The sequence below is a fragment of the Hemitrygon akajei genome, chromosome 2 (genome assembly GCF_048418815.1).
Source record: "Hemitrygon akajei chromosome 2, sHemAka1.3, whole genome shotgun sequence".
NCBI classification, from domain to species: domain Eukaryota; kingdom Metazoa; phylum Chordata; class Chondrichthyes; order Myliobatiformes; family Dasyatidae; genus Hemitrygon; species Hemitrygon akajei.
Genome location: NC_133125.1, coordinates 103,758,916 through 103,778,312, shown reverse-complemented (window position 1 = coordinate 103,778,312; position 19,397 = coordinate 103,758,916). Strand labels below are relative to the sequence as shown.

Here is a 19,397-nt window from a genome sequence, read left to right as displayed (position 1 = left end):
ACGTATCTAGGGTCACAGAGAGAGACGTTAATGTATCATGGTGCTGAACATGTTTCTGAGTTGCAACTGTGCTTTTGGCAACACTAGGGCCACAGAGAGAGACAAAGAAGTGTTTCTCATTTTGTGAACTTTATTTTGCAGTTGCTCGGCGTGTCACAGAACTGAAGAAATATCCACTTCTGATAAATGGGCAAATACATTGTATGCTGACTGTGGAATCAATAATGAACAGTTGCTTGCAGAAATTTCAGGTGAGAATGATACATATTTGCCCTTGTGTGCAGAGGTCACTTAAAGTTGCAGTGTAATTGATGGTTAATTGGAATTGCAAGGACTAGATTTGTTGAAGCAAGACATTTCATGATATGACCTGTTGTTCAGATGTTTCCTGGTCATTTTCCATTTGATATTTTGTAAGAACTTAAGACATAGGAGCAGAATTAGGCTATTTGGTCCATTGAGTCTGCTCCGCCATTTGATCATGACTGACTTATTTTCCCTCTCAACCCCATTCTCTTGCCTTTAACACCCTTATTAATCCGGAGCCTATCAAACTCTGCTTTAAATATGACCAATGTCTTGGTAAGCACAGTCATATGTGGCAAAAATTTCTGCAGATTCACCACTCTGTGGCTAAAGAAATTCTTCTGCATCTCAATTTTCTAAAGGGACATCCCTCTATCCTAAGGCTGTGTCCTCTGCCTTAGACTCCCCCACTGTTTAAAAAAAACTGTTTCCATATCTACTCTATCTAGACCTTCCAATATTTGATAGGTTCCAATGGGATTCCTCCCCCCCCCCCCCCCGCCCCTCTTCTGAACTCCAGAGAGTACAGGCCCATAGCCAGAAAGTTCTCCTCATACATTAACTCTTCCATTCCTAGGATAATTGTCAGAAAACATCCCTGTATGAACTTTAATTCCAACACATCCTTTCTTAGATAAAGGGCCCAAAGCTGCACACTATGTTCCAAGTGCAATCTGACCTATGTCTTATAAAGAGCTAGCATCGCATCCTTGCGTTTATATTGTAGTCCTCTTGAAATGAATGGGACATATCTTGCTGAAAGTACAGACCAATAAGGATGTGGTGAGGGCATCTTGGGATTTTGTGATTGACAAGATCCAGATTAATAATATTACAGGAGCTAGGAAGGCAAATAAACAAGTAGGTGAGTACATTAGAGGCAAAATGTTTTTTTAGAAAGAAATAGAGATACAAAGTAAGATGGTTAGTGAACAAAAGAATCTTAAAAAATTGGGGCATCATGGTAGCCTATCAATTAATGTAACACTTTACAGTGCTAGCGACGTAAGTTCAACTTCCACCATTGTGTCTGTAAGTAGTTTGTACTCTCTCCCCATGACCACATGGGTTTCCTCTAGATTCTCCAGTTTCCTTCCACATCCCAAAGAAATATGGCTTAGTAGGTTAATTGGTGTCATGAGTGTAATTGGGCTGTGTGGACTCATTGAGCCAGAAGGGCCTGTTATTGTGCTATATCTGTAAATAAATAATAAGTATTTTAAATTTAATCTTTTTGAATTTGCAGAGGATTTGCAATTGATTGGCATTTAATGCAGTCTTAGTTGATATTTTTGACCTTGTGATGAATTTAATGGGCTGGTGATGTCTATGTGTAGCAAATAAAAAAGCAAATAATGGGAAGGTTAAGACTGTTCTGCTGTCTTGTCTAAAAGAAATGTGAGAACAATATGAATCAAGTAGTGGTTTTAGTGATTATGTATATCCCTTTGTCCCTGAACCCACTGAGCACTTTGTGGCATGTTTGTTTATGTGTTGTTATTTCTCTACCAGGTCTAATCCAAGCCTACTTTTTACATCACGCAAACACGAGGAAATCTGCAGGTGTTGGAAATTCAGCCAACACACACAAAATGCTGGTGGAACGCAACAGGCCAGGCAGCATCTATAGGAAGAAGCACTATCAATGTTTCGGGTTGAGACCCTTCGTCAAGACTGTCAGTGGCCTGCTGCGTTCCACCAGCATTTTGTGTGTGCTACTTTTTACATTTTAGCTTTAGCAAACCATCTGGTTAAAACCAAATCTTTGCAAAAAATTTATCCATGTTCCTTTAACATTAAAAGTTAAGCATTGGTCATGTGTATCAGAGAGGTGCAGTTGGTTCACATTTGCCCCTACCTGTCCATGAAACCCTTTTCCACCATTACTATCATCATCATCCAATCTGTAGCTCATACATTATCATCATCATTATGTATCATGTCATAACGTGGGAGCTCATGATTGTTCTTGGCAAATATTCTCCAGAAGTGCTTTGGCATTACCTTCTTCAGGGCAGTGTCTTTACAAGACAGGTGACTAAAGCCATTATTAATACTCTTCAGAGATTATCTGTCTGGTGTCAGTGGTCACATCACCAGGATATTTAATATACACCACCTGCTCACATGGCTTCACGTGACCATGATCAGGGTGGGGAGGGGGTCGCTAAGCAGGTGCTACACCTTGCCCAAGGGTGACTTGCAGGCTAGTGGATGGAAGGAGTGCCTTACACTTATTTTGGTAGAGACGTATCTCCACCTTGCTACCCAGTGTACAAAAGATATCAAGAGCCAAAATGTCTTTGTGATGAAAGAAAGCTTCTGAAAAGTAGCTGTGTATTTGCAAATTGTGACATCTTCTAAATAAATAGCAAATGCAAATGACTTTAATGAAGGAAAAATGTATACATGCCCATAATAAAAATGGGACATTGCATGTACTTATCAGAAGAGTCGCATACACTGAATTGCAATTGCTGTGGGCAAGTACTTGATTGGTTAATCAGTCACTGAGCATCGGAAATAATCTGGCAGGCCTGGAATGGGATTGGTTGTTTTCTGGCAAAGGCATGCCTGGTAGGTGGGAAGCCTTCAAAAGTGGAATTTAGAGAGTGCAGTGTTTCTATGTTCCTGTCAGAATAATAAAACAAGGATAACAGGTTTAGCAAACATTAGGTTTTTTGAGAAATAATTGAGGCCCTGCTCAAGAAGAAGTGCATAGCAGGTATAGGCAGCAAGGAACAAATGAGGTTCTTGAGGAATATAAGAAATACTAAGTTTGTAGAGAGGTTACTGAGTAAGTGATGGAAAGAAAGGCCTGTTTCTGTGGTGTAGTACTCTATGACTGACATTTTCGGTTCTATTTTCTTATGTATTTGCATGGTTGTCTTTTATGTCTAGATATCTGTCCTGTTGGGTGTGGTCTGTTGTGTTTCTTGGATTTACTGTGAGTGTTCACAAGGAACAACTCTCGGTAATGATTATTTTGAACTTTATGAAAGGAATCTTTTGTGGTTTGACCTTTGTGTCTTTAAGCCTATTGTGAATTTACACTGAATAGCTAATATTCTTTAGTTTAAGAATAATTAGTGTTCAATTGATGTTAGGTTTTATTTCCAATGACATTTGCCATTCAATATAAACAAACATCCCTAGACATCCCATGACAGTATTAACACTCCATTCCAGTCCATATATAAAATAGCTCTGTACCTCCTGCTTGAATTACCATGTAGTAATGCATTTAGCCATTGTGTAATCAGAATCAGTTTTATTAACACTGTTGTATATGACATGAAATTTGTTGTTTTGTGGCTGCAGTACAGTGCAAACACAAATTTACTACAAATTATGTTTAAAAAGTAACATAAAAAAGGAATAATGAAGGTGTTGTGGACTGTTCAAAAATCTGACAACAGGGGCTCCTCTACCTCCTTTCTAATGATAGTAACAAGAGAGCATGTACTGGATGATGAGGGTCTTATATGATGAATGTTGCCTGCTTAAGCCGTCGCCTCAATAATGGGAAGAGGTGGCTGAGTCTGTCACCCTCTGCAGTGTCTTGTGATCCTGTGCAGTGGAGCCTCTGTCCCACTCAGAGTGCTCTCCACTGTACATGTAGAAATTTGCAAGAGTCTTTGAAGACATACCAAATCTCTTCAAACTCCTATCAAAGTAGAGCTACAGGTGTGCCTTCTTCGTGACTGTATCAGTGTGTTGGGACCAGGATTAATCCTCCGATATGTTGATCCTCTGGCACTTGACTGGTTGCATCACGACTAGGTATGGAAACATCAATGCCCGAGAACAGAAAGCCTAAAAAAAAGCAGAGGGCACAGCCGGGACATCACAAGCCTTCCCGCACCCCCCCCCCCCCCCCCACCTCCCTGAGCACATCCACAAGGAGAGCTGCCAAAAGAAAGAAGCATCCATCATTAAGGAACCCCACCATCCAGGCCGTACCTCCTTCTTGCTAGTACCATTGGATGGAGGTACAGGAGCCTGAGGTTGCACACCACCAGATTCAGGAACAGTTATTACTCCTCAACCATTTGAATCACCTGATCCAGCATGAATCTCAAGGTAGTGTACGGTGACATATATGTACTTTGAAGGTGCTCACCATTTCCACCACTGACCTCTCAATGAGGATTGATGCGTGTTTTACCGACCTCCCCTTCCTGATGTCCACAGTCAGTTCCTTGGTCTTGCCAACAGTAATTGTAAAAATGCAGAATTCAGTTGTGGTTTATATGTCATTGAAATTACTTTTACTACACTAAACCTTCTGTAACAACTGCTATTCTTCACTGTTACCTTGGAACTTCTTTCAGATATTTAATGGTGTTTGCAAGAGAACGCTGCTGCTATCTGATATCAAGAGCACAATGGAGGAAGAAGAATTACAAGACAAGCTTAAGATCCATTTTCAGAAACCAAGCAAACAGGGTGGTGAAGTTGAGGATATAAATTATGTCCCAAAAGAGAAACATCTCTTGGTGTACTTAGAAGAGGATTCTTCAGAAAAGTGATATTCAGTTTTTAGCAAATGCACTGGTCTTCTTAAGTAATTGGTCTCTTTTATTGCACCACCTTTTTGCCAATGCTATAACAAAACATTTTATCAGGGCTAACTGGTAGCCTTGATAAGTCTTCTCTTACCGTTTTTGTTTTCTTCTGAGACAGTTATATTCTTTATGTATAACTGTGATAATGCATTTATCTTCTGTAAATATGTGTGTGTGTGTGTTATACTTCAATATGCAATAAAATACTGGAATCCAGTTGTACATCTGGAAAAATAATTTAATACTCATGTTCTTTAACTTTGACAAAACTAATCAATTTGTAGCAGAAACTGATTCATTGGATTAATATAAAACTGTTTCTTAAACATAGAAGAGACATATTGTGTATTTACATTGCTGTATCAACCCTTAATACCAATAAATATAGTATATTTTAATTTGATTTTGTTATGTTTTGTTACTTCAAAACATTAAAATAATTCAAAGGACAACATGGGAGTCTGAAATGCGGGTCTAACTTTGTGTTTACTTTGAGGTGCATGTATCACGTGGTAGTGTGATGATGTATGTAATTTGCATATTTATGCATATAACCCATAATTATTTAAATGAACAAGAATGCTTAATCAACCGATAGATATACAAGGTTACTGAAATAGAACTTAAGTATTAAATACACAACAGGTTTAATTCAGTAATAAAATTTTTGAACTACCGGTACTGTACTTAATTTACTTCAGATTGTAGGTTCTACGAGAACTTTATGTAAAAAAAGGCTGCCTCTGTATCAAACAGACTCAGCTTTTGTCTCTGCGTTCAGTTAAAATTATACTCTAAAATAATTCTGTTTATGAAAACACTGGCTATTATTAAAATCATTGCTGTAGCAGAAAATTCTTAATCTACTATGGTTATTAGTTTCCATTAATGACAGTTGTAATTGGGCAGTCATAGAAAATTTATGACACAGAAGGAGGCTTATGGTCACCTTTACTCTACCTCTTTCTCCTCACCTTTCAATCTGCCTATCACCTACAAATTCCTCCCTCCAGTTCCTCTCCTCACCTCTTTCCCTTTGTTTCTTAGTCCGCTAATCTGTTTTAATCTTTGTCAGCCCATTTTTCACTTCCACCTATCACCTTCCATTTTCTTATGTCATTGCCACTCACCCCCATTCCTCACTTTCCTATCACCCACCTCTCACCTGTGTCCACCCATCACCTGAAGCTCTTCCTCCACCCCTTTCCCTACATATTTTACCATCTCAACTCATTCTTTCTTGATAAAGGGTCTCAAGGCCAAAATGTTGACTGTCCATTTCCCTCCATAGATGCTGTTCAACCCACTCTAGTATTTGGTGTTGCTCCAGATTTCCAGTGTTCATCAGTATCTCAGATGGGAAGCTAAGATGGGTTGGCATGGACCATATGGGTAGACTGTCAGACAGAGTGGACTTGGAGCGAGGGTCCGAAGGTCAGTGACGATCGGAGGCGGTCGATAGTGGACGAATGGCCTTATCTGTGAGCTCCAACGTTTGCGTATTAGACTGTTTCATGAGAATGGGCCCTTTTTTTTGTTTCTTTACTAACCCTGTAGTCAAATTAAGAATTATAAAGCTCAATCGTTTAATCACAAAAAAAAATCCTCATGACGTTGAGGTAATTTGCCAACCCTTCCTGCAAAACACAAAGTCCAATCCAGGTGTACAAGGCAGAGACATAGCTCCCCAAAATGGTAGGGGTCACACTCTGTTCCCCTGGTGATACATAGGCCAGCCTATCCAGTGGTCTCCCAACTTATGCTTTCCAGGTAGCCCCAAGTTTCTTATGAGGACTCAGTCTTCCAGCAAGAATTGGGAGAACCTCACCTTTTGATCGTACCTCCTCTTATTTCCTTGATTCTGCTTGGCAGATGTGGCCCTTCAATCTTTTGTTGAGCTGATCAGAGAGGTACGGGAAGAGGAGAACATGTCGGAGGCGCAGGAAGGCTCCGTCAGCAGGGTACAGTCCTCAGTAGTGGTCCCCTGTGGTGAAGTGACTACAGATAGCCTACCCTGGGGAGTGGTAGAGGAGTTTGTGGCAGAGTTGAGAACGGAAATGTTTTGGCTGTTATCAGCAGGTGTGATCATTCCCCCCCCCCCATATGATGGAGCTGATGGGGGGGGGGGTGGATCCTCTAAGGGGACGGACAATATGGAGGGTAGCTAGGTGTAACGCCAGAAGGAGAGTGAGCCCCTGGGTACCCCAGCAGAGAGGGTTGTTGGGAAAACTTAGAGGAGACCCAATGAGGGAACGGCCTGGTATCTCTGGGGAACAGGTTCCCAGCAATGTACCGAGGATACCCCGTTCAGAGAAAGGTCGCGGCAACTGGCCCCTGCAGAGGTGGAGGACATTCGGCAGCATTTGTGTAAGTTGAAGGAAGCTGGGATCATTGCCGAGTCCCGAAGCCCCTGTGCGTTCCCAATAGTAGTGGCCTGAAAGAAGAACAGGAAGGTACAGATGTGTGCGGGCTATAGGACTCTGAACAGGCGCACCATCCATGACCAGTATACAGTCCGGAGGATTGAAGACGTGCTGGCCTGCTTAAGTGGTGCGAAGAGGTTCAGCGTGCTGGACTTGAGTGGATATTACCTGATCCCCATGAGTGAGGGTGACAAAGAGAAGACGGCATTTATATGTGTACTGGGACTTTTCCAGTTCGAAAGGATGCCCCAGGGCATCTTGGGAGCTCCTGCAACCTTCCAGCGGGTCATGGAGAAGATGAATATGAATTTGCTTGAGGTATTGGTATATCTGGAAGACCTCATAGTGTTTGGATCCACCTTGGAAGAATATGAAGCGAGGCTGCTAAAAGTGCTGAACTGCCTGAAAGCTGAAGGGTTAAAACTTTCCCTAGAAAAGTGCCAGTTCTGCCAAATGTCTTTTAGCTATGTTGGGCCCATAATCTCATAGGATGGAGTAGCTACAGATCTAGCTAAGATCCAGGCAGTTACCTCTTTGCCAAGACCCCAGACTGTGAGCGCTCTGCACTCGTTCCTCAGCTTCTGTGGTTACAATTGGAGGTTCGTGAAGGGCTATGTGAAAATGAGTCACTCATTGAATCAGCTTCTGTGTGGTTACTCTCCCTTGGGGAAGAAAGGGAGAGGGATAAAAGGACAGGAGGGTAGAGTATCTTAGCCTGTCAGAACCCTTTGGACCGAGGTGGGATGTATAATGTGAGGAAGCCTTTCAGTCGCTGAAGGAGCTGCTGACCCAGGCGCCGGTGCTGGCTTTTGCGGATCCCCGATTACCATATGTATTGCACACGGGTGCCAGCCGAGAGAGTTTAGGGGCCGTCCTGTCAGGATCAGGGCACTGGGCTGAGGCCCGTTGTGTTTGTCAGCCAGTGTCTGTCGCCCTCCGAGAAAAAATACCCACACACAGTTCTGGTGTTGAAATGGGCGGTGGTGGATAAGCTGAGTGACTACCCCTACGGGACAAAGTTTGAGGTGAGGACGGACAACAACCCCCTAACTCGTATCCTGACCTCGGTGAAACTGGATGCCACAGGCCATCAGTGGTTGGTAGTGTTGTCTGTCCATGATTTCAGCCTGAAGTACTGGCCGGGAAGCAGGAAAGTTGATGCTGATGCTTTGTCCCGACGGGCCCAAGAGGGACTGGTCAGGGACGAGGAGTGGGAGAGCGTTCCTGCCCCAGGGGTGAAGGTCATGTGTCAGTTTGCCATCGCCGTGAAGGCAAAGGGAAAGGACGGGCCGGATCGAGTGGTGGATCAGCTAGGAGCTTCTGATGACGCCATTCCCCAAGTTTACCATCACCTGACTGCTCTGAAGACAAATCAGCAGTCCGCCCATTCAAACAATCTCTTTCCATGCGCGTCTTCTCTCCTCATCTCTCCCAGGCAAATAACCGCAAAATCCCTCTCCAGACACATAAGAAAGAACAGCATCCCGCTCATTGGCTAACATGCCCTGTTATCTCTAGTCATAACCGAAGCATTGCTGCTACAGGGAAATCATTACATTGGCGTGTTACAGTAGTAAATTGGATGAGAGATTGGCTTCAGAAGAGGAGCCAGAGAGTGGTAGGAGATGGTTGCCTCTCTGAATGGAGGCCCGTGACTAGTGGTGTGCAGCAGGGATTGGTGTTGGGTCCATTTTAGTTTATCATATATATCAATGATCTGGATGAGAATGTGGTAAACTGGATCAGCAAATTGGCAGATGACACCAAGTTTAAGTGTGTAGTTAAAGAGCAAACACAAGGAAATCTGCAGATGCTGGAAATTCAAACAACACACAAAAATGCTGGTGGAGCACAGCAGGCCAGGCAGCATCTATAAGGAGAAGCACTGTCGACGTTTCGGGCTGAGATCCTTCGTCAGGACTAACTGAAAGGAGAGATACTAAGAGATTTGAAAGTAGTGGGGAAAGGGGGAAATAATAGGAGAAGACCGGAGGGGATGGGATGAAGCTAAGAGCTGGAAAGGTGATTGGCGAAAGTGATACAGAGCTGGAGAAGGGAAAGGATCATGGGACGGGAGGCCTCGAGAGAAAGAAAGGGGGAGGGGGGAGCACCAGAGGGAAATGGAGAACAGGCAGGGGTGATGGGCAGAGAGAGAGAGGAAAAAACAAACAACTAAATATGTCAGGGATGGGGTAAGAAGGGGAGGAGGGCATTAACAGAAGTTAGAGAAGTCAATGTTCATGCCATCAGGTTGGAAGCTACCCAGCTGGTATATAAGGTGTTGTTCCTCCAACCTGAGTGTGGATTCATCTGGACAGTAGAGGAGGCCATGGATAGACATATCAGAATGGGAATGGTACGTGGAATTAAAATGTGTGGCCACTGGGAGATCCTGCTTTCTCTGGCGGACCGAGCGTAGGTGTTTAGCGAAACGGTTTCCCAGTCTGTATCGAGTCTCACCAATATATAAAAGGCCAAACCGGGAGCACCGGACGCAGTATATCACATCAGCCGACTCACAGGTGAAGTGTCGCCTCACCTGGAAGGACTGTCTGGGGCCCTGAATGGTGGTGAGGGAGGAAGTGTAAGGGCAGGTGTAGCACTTGTTCCACTTACAAGGATAAGTGCCAGGAGGGAGATCGGTGGGAAGGGATGGGGGGGGGGGGGGGGTGAGCGGACAAGGGAGTCACGTAGGGAGCGATCCCTGCGGAAAGCAGAAAGTGGGGGGGAGGGAAAGATGTGCTTGGTAGTGGGATCCCGTTGGAGGTGGCGGAAGTTACAGAGAATTATACATTGGACCTGGAGGCTGGTGGGGTGGTAGGTGAGGACAAGGGAAACCGTCTCCCGAGTGGGGTGTCGGGTGGATGGGGTGAGGGCAGATGTGCGGGAAATGGGAAAGATGCATTTGAGAGCAGAGTTGATGGTGGAAGAAGGGAAACCCTTTTGTTTAAAAAAGGAACACATCTCCTTCGTCCTGGAATGAAAAGCCTCATCCTGAGAGCAGATGCGGCAGAGATGGAGGAATTGTGAGAAGGGGATAGCATTTTTGCAAGAGACAGGGTGGGAAGGGGAATAGTCCAGGTAGCTGTGAGAATCTGTAGGCTTATAGTAGATATCAGTAGATAAGCTGTCTCCAGAGATGGAGACAGAAAGATCAAGAAAGGGGAGGGAGGTGTCAGAAATGCACCAGGTAAATTTGAGGGCAAGGTGAAAGTTGGAGGCAAAGTTAATGAAGTCAACGAGCTCAGCATGCGTGCAAGAGGCAGCGCCAATGCAGTCTTCGATGTAGCGAAGGAAAAGAGGGGGACATATAGAGTTGGAACATGGACTGTTCCACAAAGCCAACAAAAAGGCAGGCATAACTGGACCCATATGGGTGCCCATGGCTACACCCTAAGTTTGGAAGAAGTGGGAGGAGCCAAAGGCGAAATTATTGAGAGTAAGAATTATTCCGCTAGACGGAGGAGAGTGGTGGTAGAGGGGAATTGGTTAGGTCTGGAATCCAAAAAGAAGCGAAGAGCTTTGAGACCGTCCGGGTGGGTGATGGAGGTATATAGGGACTGGATGTCCATGGTGAAAATAAGGCAGTGGGGGCCAGGGAACTTAAAATCATTGAAAAAATTCAAAGCGTGAGAAGTGTCACGAACATAGGTGGGAAGAGATTGAACAAGGGGGGATAAGACAGTGTCAAGGTATGCAGAAATGAGTTCAGTGGGGCAGGAGCAAGCTGAGACAATAGGTCTAGTGTCAGTAGAGAGGGAAGGGTTGGGGTGAGAGGAAGATGGAGCCTCTGAGGGCCCGGGAGCTGACGATGGGATCTGAGGGAGAGGGGATTGCAGAGTGGTGGTGGGGGGAAGGGGAGACGGGAGTCACAATCACAGCATGTGAAGACCCGGCCTGGAGTTTAAGGCTGGAGTTGCAGTCGGTGGTTGCGCAATCGCTTTGAAGCTGTCCATGGTCGTTGGAACACGCGGTGATGGTGCTGGAGTCCGGGTTTTCAATATACCCTGGGTTGCTGGGGCAGCTGAGATCAACGGCCGAGGCCAATCCATTATGCTGAATTTACACGGTACAGTAGGGTATATTCATTTATATATACAAAATGTTGTATTTAGTTTTCTAAGATTCAAACTAACTAGCATTTCACAAGCTTTATATTTTAAAATTAGTCAATTTATAAAATATGAACTTAGACTCAAGTGATAGAGCATAGTTTTATCTATATATTTATTATTAATAAATGCCTATTGAAACTCAGACACTAGCTATTCCCTGGAATTTCACCCCTTGTTCAGCAGTGCTAACTTAATGATGTAATGACATCAGCATTTTATGTTCTGCCTCTGCAATTCAGCTCCGTTGGGATTGGCAGAGATTGATTACTCTACATTGCATCTAGAAGTACAAAAGTGGCAATTCCAGCTGTAAATGTTTAAAGTGACATTCCGTGTTTTGCTCCTATAATGTCATTTGGAATACTCTATAAATAACACACCCAACCACACCCCTGCCTTCCCCCACCTTTCTCTCCTCCCATCTGTCATTGGCAAGATGCTAAATCAAAGAGGAGATAACTAATTGTTTGGGAAAACTGAATATTATTAAGTCAAGTCACCCACATTCTTTGGGATGTACAGAGAGAGTTGATAGAGGAAAGCCTATAGATGTCAGGTAGTTAGATTTGCAAAAGGAATCTGACAACATGCCACTTAAGAGGTTGGTAGAAAAATTTAGAGCCAGAAGTACTGCAGCAGGTGTATTAGCATGGATTGAAAGCTGGTTCTCACGTAAGGAACAACGAATTTTCTCCAACGGGGAAGTCGTGGAACATAACAACTAAGGAGCTGGTCATTTAAACCTGAAATACTGTGTGTAGAAATTTCTTCATGTAAAGGGTTGTGAAATTCTGAAATACTCTGCACTCAAGAGTTTGGAGGCCAGATCACTAAGGTGGATATAGATAAGTATTTGAAAGATTGAGGGGAATTGAAGGTTATGAGGAACCAACACAGAAGAGGGATCAAGGCCAGTGTAGGTCAATCATGATCTGATTGAATGACAGAGCATGCTGGAGGGGTCTAGTGACTTGCTGCTGCCCTATTGTATTCCTCTGTTGTGAACAGGCTGGAGATTTAAACTCTGACAGTTCTCCAATATCCAAGTGATCCTTCTTGTAAGAGCTTAGATGGTGAAGGACCTATTCAATGCTGATTGTTGTACTGTAGAACTCAATCTTTTAGATTGGCTGTTCAACAAAGACCAACATATGAGTTCCCTTTCTCCCTTTCCTTCCCCAGGGGTGTTTTGTCAATGGTAACATACCAGATCTTTGAGATACAGCCTTTCTGGACCCTTGAGCCATATCACCCAGCAGCCCTCCGATTTCATCCTAGCCTAATCGCAGGGTGTTTACAAAGACCAATTAACCTACCAACCTCACTATAAAACCCACTGATAAGGGGGGAGCTGTTGTCTGGTGTACTGACCTCTACCTGGCCGAGGCACAATGACAACTCTCTGATACCTCCTCTTATTTGCCCCTTGATCATGACCCCACTAAGGAGCACAAGGCCATTGTCTCCTATACCATCACCAACCTCATCAGCTCTGGGGATCTCCCATCCACTGCCACCAACCTCATAGTTCCCACACCCCGCACTTCCTGTTTCTACCTCCTACCCAAGATCCACAAACCTGCCTGTCCAGGTAGACCCATTGTCTCAGCTTGCTCCTGCCCCACCGAACTCATTTCTGCATACCTTGACAGTGTCTTATCCCCCCGTGTTCAATCTCTTCCCACCTATACGTGACACTTCTCACGCTTTGAATTTTTTCAATGATTTTAAGTTCCCTGGCCCCCACCGCCTTATTTTCACCATGGACGTCCAGTCCCTATACACCTCCATCCCCCACCAGGAAGGTCTCAAAGCTCTTTGCTTCTTTTTGGATTCCAGACCTAACCAATTCCTCTCTACCACCACTCTCCTCCGTCTAGCGGAATTAGTTCTTACTCTCAATAATTTCTCCTTTGGCTCCTCCCACTTCCTCCAAATCAAGGGTGTAGCCATGGGCACCTGCATGGGTCCCAGTTATGCCTGCCTTTTTGTTGGCTTTGTGGAACAGTCCATGTTCCAACTCTATATGTCCCCCTCTTTTCCTTCGCTACATCGAAGTCTGCATTGGCACTGCCTCCTGCACGCATGCTGAGCTAGTTGACTTCATTAACTTTGCCTCCAACTTTCACCTTGCCCTCAAATTTACCTGGTCCATTTCTGACACCTCCCTCCCCTTTCTTGATCTTTCTGTCTCCATCTCTGGAGATGGCCTATCTGCTGATATCTACTATAAGCCTACAGATTCTCACAGCTACCTGGACTATTCCTCTTTCCACCCTGTCTCTTGCAAAAATGTCATCCCCTTCTCACAATTCCTCCATCTCCGCAACATCTGCTCTCAGGATGAGGCTTTTCATTCCAGGACTAAGGAGATGTCTTCCTTTTTTTTTTAAACATTTAAACATTTTAAACTTAATTTTTTATTGAGTTTTCAAATGATTACAGAAAGAAAAAAATATATACCTTCCCCCCTCCCCTTAGGCCCTCCCCCCTAACATCCCTATAGAAAAAAAAAGAAAAAGAAAGAAAGAAAGAAAGAAAGAGTGCCTGGATATCAGAAGATCCCCACATGCTCCACGGAGTTCGTAATAACTTTAGTATATATATTTATTTATTTCCCCAAATAACCAATTATTTTATCTTCAGAGCATGTCTTCCTTTTTTAAACAAAGGGGTTTCCCTTCTTCCACCATCAACTCTGCTCTCAAACGCATCTCTCCCATTTCCCGCACATCTGCCCGACACCCCACTCGGGATAGGGTTCCCCTTGTCCTCACCTACCACCCCACCAGCCTCCAGGTCCAATGTATAATTCTCCGTAAATTCTGCCACCTCCAACGGGATCCCACTACCAAGCACATCTTTCCCTCCCCCCCTTTCTGCTTTCTGCAGGGATCGCTCCCTACGTGACTCCCTTGTCCGCTCGTCCCCCCCATCCCTTCCCACCGATCTCCCTCCTGGCACTTATCCTCATAAGTGAAACAAGTGCTACACCTGCCCTTACACTTAAAGTGCCGGGGTTAGGATTCAATGTATTTAAGTAAACTACTTAAGAACTTTTTAAAAGCTATTATTAATGCTTTTTGAGAGGGTGATTTTAGATGCATATCATATTTTTACTGAGTTAAGTATTGTATGTAATTAGTTTGGTACAATAAGTGTATGGGACATTGGAAAAAATGTTGAATTTCCCCATGGGGATGAATAAAGTATCTATCTATCTATCTATCTCACCAACATTCAGGGCCCCAGACAGTCCTTCCAGGTGAGGCGACACTTCACCTCTGAGTCGGCTGGTGTGGTATACTGCATCCGGTGCTCCCGGTGTGGCCTTTTATATATTGGTGAGACCCGACGCAGACTGGGAGACCGTTTCGCTGAACACCTACGCTCTGTCCACCAGAGAAAACAGGATCTCCCAGTGGCCACACATTTTAATTCCACGTCCCATTCCCATTCTGATATATCTATCCATGGCCTCCCTCTACTGTCGAGATGAATCCACACTCAGGTTGGAGGAACAACACCTTATATACCAGCTGGGTAGGTTCCAACCTGATGGCATGAACATTGACTTCTCTAACTTCCGTTAATGCCCCTCCTCCCCTTCTTACCCCATCCCTGACATATTTAGTTGTTTGTTTGTTTTCTCTCTCTCTGCCCATCACCCTGCCTGTTCTCCATCTCCCTCTGGTGCTCCCCCCCTCACACTTTCTTTCTCCCGAGGCCTCCCATCCCATGATCCTTTCCCTTCTCCAGCTCTGTATCACTTTCGCCAATCACCTTTCCAGCTCTTAGCTTCATCCCACCCCCTCCGGTCTTCTATCATTTCGCATTTCCCACTCCCCCCACTACTTTCAAATCTCTTAGTATCTCTCCTTTCAGTTAGTCCTGACGAAGGGTCTCGGCCCGAAACGTTGACGGTGCTTCTCCCTATAGATGCTGCCTGGCCTGCATTTTCTGTGTGTTAAGTGTGTAGTGCAGTGGTCCCCAACTACCAGGCCACGGCCCGGTGGTTGGGGACCACTGGTGTAATGGACAGTGAGGAAAGCTATCAAAGCATGCAGTGGAATCTGGACCAGTTGGAAAAATTGGCTGAAAAATAGCAGATGGAACTTAATGCAGACAAATTTGAGGTGTTGTACTTTGGGAGGACCAAGCAGGGTAGGTCTTCTAAGGTGAGTGGTAGAGCACTGTGGAGTGTGGTAGAAACAGAGGGATCTGGGAATACAGATCCATAATTTTTTGAAAGTGGTATTGCAGGTAGATAGGGCCATAAAGAAAGCTTTTGGCACGTTGGCCTTCACAAATCAATGTATTGAGTACAGGTCTTAGGATGTTGCATTGAAGTTGTCTAAGATATTGGTGTGGCTTAATTTAGAGTACCGCGTGCAGTTTTTGTCACCTACCTAGAGGAAAGATGTAAATAAGACTGGAAGAGTGTACAGGAAATTTACAAGGATGTTGCCAGGACTTGAGGGCCTGAGTTACAGGGAATGGTTGAATAGGTTAGATCTTAATTCCCTAGAAGGTTGAAAATTGAGGGGAAATTTGAGGGGTATAGATAGTTTAGGTGCAAGCAGACTTTTTCCACTGAGGTTGGGTGAGACTACAGCTAGAGGTCATGGGTTAAGGCTGAAAGGAACCTGGAATATGCATTACTGGAGAAGGCTTGAAACATGGACTATTCTATGTAACGAATCAAAAGGCAAGCATAGCTGGAGCCCATGCAGGTGTCTATAGCTACCTGTCACGTCTGGAGGAAGTGGGAGGAGCCAAACTAAGAATTGTTGAGGGTAAGGACCAGTTCTGGAGGGGAAGTGGTTAGTTTTTTTGTTCAGAAGTGGAGAACTTTGAGGTCTTCTTGATGAGGGATATAGGTGTATAGGGACTGGACATTCATGGTGAAAATGAGGTGGTGAGGGCCAGGGAATAGAAAATTAGTGTGGTGATTGAGAGCACAAGGAGTGTCATGGATCTAGGTGGGAAGGGACAGAACCAAGGGGTGTAGAATGGAGTCGAGATATGAGGACACAAGTTCAGGGGGGCAAAAGCAGGCAGAGACAATGGGCCTACCCAGATAGTCAGGTTTGTGGATCTTGGCTAGAAGGTAGAAATGAGCAGTGTGCGGTAAGTAAACTATGGGTTTGGTGGCAGTGGATGGCAGTTCTCCAGAGCTGATGAGGTTGGTGATGGAGTTGGAGACAATTTTCTGATTGCCCAGAGTGGGATCCTTTTCAAGGGGTAGGTAAGAGGAGGTGTCTAAGAGTTGATGCCTAGTCTCAGCAAGATAGAGGTCAGTCTACCACACTTCAACAGCACCCTATTTGCAGGTTGGGATTGGGGCAGAGAGAGTTGAGGGCTGAGTGTTCAGAAGGGGTAAATTTTGAAGAAGATAGAGGTATGCTGAAGTCAAGCAGGTTGATGTCTCATCAGCAATTAGTCCAGAGTTGACGAGGACAGTAGTGGTGTCAGAGACAGTTCTCTTCAAGGGGTATTAAAGAGGAGGTGTCTAAGTCTTGCTGCCAGTTCTGATTCCCATTCTTGTTTCGACATGTTGACCCATGGACTCCACTTGTGCCATGATGAGGCCACCCTCAGGGTGAAGAAGCAACACTTTATATTCTGTCTTGATAGCCTCCAATCTGATGGCATGAATATCAATTCCTGAAACTTCTAGTTTAAAAAAAAATCTTTCCCCATCCCCACTTCTATTTCTCACTCTGACCTCATCTCATCTGCCTATCACCTGTTCCTGGTTGCACTCCTTTTTCCCTTTGTCCTTTCCACTCTCCTCTCATATCAGATTCTTCTTCTTCTTCTTCTTCTATTTCTGGCAGTTTAGACGCATCTAGGCATATTACTGCCCTCCACAGGATGTATAATTAATTGTAGAATTTCAAGAAACTCAATTTCTCGAATATGAGCTAGTCGCACGTAGAAACTGAATAATAAGCTCTTCAATCAGATGGTGGTTTTCTTGGTGGCTAAACAAAGATTTAATAGAAAAACAAAATACATTTAAGTCAGACAGCCTCTTGAACAATATGCTTCTCTCAATTTTATATTGATTACAATTCAGCGTAACATGCTGAACTGTCTCTGGACTACCAGTCACATAATCCAGTAGGATGTCTTCCTATTATCTTTAAGTAATAGTTTAGCCCACAATGCCCCAACCTAAGTCTTGTTAATTTCACCATATCTCTATGATTTAAAGAGTAACAGTCTGAGACCTTTTTAACTAGTGGGTGAGTAGAAAAGAAATGCCTTCCCTTTATTTCATTTTTCCAATCCTCCTGCCATTGCTTCTCTATGCCTTTTTTAAATCCTACTTCTCAATTCTGCTCTGCCTAGGGGTATTCTAATTCCTACTTGCCCACTCTGTAAGGAAGACTTTGCAATGCCATCCACAATTTCATTTCCCTCCACCCCAGCATGCCCAGGTATCCATGCAAATCTAACTTCACAACCCATCTTCCCTACTCTAAACAAAACTAAGAGAATCTCAATAACTATGTCAGGATGAGCTTTTGATTTATTCCCTTTTATAACCTCTAAGACAGCAGCAGAATCCGAACAGATGATAACCCTGCATGGTCGAGAGTCTTCTGTCCACCATAAGGCCCAGAGGATTGTTAATAATTCTGTTGCAAAGACAGAAACACCATCTGAAACCCAGTGACCAATCTCAACTCCAAGCTGAGACATGTACATCCCAAATCCTGCCTCACTGCTCTCTGGATCCACTGAGCCATCTGTAAAAATCTTAAGATAAGATCCCCATTTATTATTTAAATTTTCAGTTATGATCGACACTGTTGAAATTGCTCTGCTTCCTTGAAGCTGAAAAGGAGAACTAGAAGGTTCTACTTCTAGTTCTGGCAAAAGCCAAAAAGGAATGGGTGGCAAGCAAATTTGGTCAGCTAGGTCTTCGTCAATCAGTTTCAATTTCACAGCCCAGATATTAACCAAATCTAAAAAAGGATATATTTTAATATTACTTTGGTGCTCCGACGTCTCCTGCAAAAGACATTTTGATGGACAGCTGTGATTGAAGCCATTTAGTTTTGCCCAATACTGCAGGCCCAACTTAACTCATCTTAAATGTAGAGGTGCTTCTCCCATCTTCACACATAATTCAGGGACTCATGTTGTTCTAAAAGCTCCACAACAGAGTCTAAGTGCTTTGGACTGCAGTGTCTAATTTTTCAAGCAGTGCCGTAGCAGCGGAACCATAAGCAATACAACCATAATCAATTACTGATCTAATCATAGCTGGATATATTTTCCTGCCCTGCTCCCCAGTCACATCGAGGAATACTTCACAATATTTCAAACTTTCTCACACTTTCCAATTGTTTTATCTATATGAACCCTCCAAGTAAGTCTTTCATCAAACCAGACACCTAAAACTTGAATACCTTGACTTTTTCTAATGGAGAATCATGTAGACACAGTTCACAATCAGGTATCTTTCTTCTAAAGCCAAAAATCATATATTTGGACTTAGAAGCAGAAATCCTGAAACCCCATTTATTTACCCAGTTTTCAACTGATCGTAAAGCCTGTTGTACCTGCTTTAATATACACTTGACGTTTCTTCCTGTTTTCCAGATTGCACCATCGTCTGCAAACAACGATTTGCCAAATCCTGTCCCTACCTGATCAAAGATATGGAAACCAAAATTGGAATCAAAAGTGGGCTCCTTTCAGATTTCTGCCTCTCCAGCCTTTTACCTGGCTTCACCTAACCTTTCATTTCTGGCATCTTCCCCCTTCCTTTCCAGTCGTGAAGGAAGGGCTCGGCCTGAAGCGTCGACTGTTTATTCAATTCCATGGATGCTGCCTGACCTTTCTCTAGCGCTTTGCGTGAGTTGCTCTGGATTTCCAGCATCCGCAGAATCTCTCCTGTTTACCATCTGCCGAATTTCCTGTGCTCATGATTCAAATTCAACAATTTCCTTCTTGTCATCTCCCTCTAG

At 43.9% G+C, this 19,397-nt stretch overlaps 1 protein-coding gene across 4 annotated transcripts in view; it reads left to right on the top strand.

Moving 5' to 3' along the window:
• Positions 1-5,272, top strand: part of LOC140714771 (N-myc-interactor-like) — a 49,202-nt gene extending 43,930 nt beyond the window's left edge. For all 4 annotated transcript variants that reach the window (XM_073026322.1, XM_073026333.1, XM_073026341.1 and 1 more), the window contains exons 9-10: positions 142-251; positions 4,641-5,272. In XM_073026322.1, the coding sequence (XP_072882423.1) occupies positions 142-251; positions 4,641-4,838 (308 nt within the window). In that variant the 3' untranslated portion in view covers positions 4,839-5,272. The remainder of the gene's footprint in view (positions 1-141; positions 252-4,640) is intronic.
• The last annotated feature ends 14,125 nt before the right edge of the window (positions 5,273-19,397 follow it).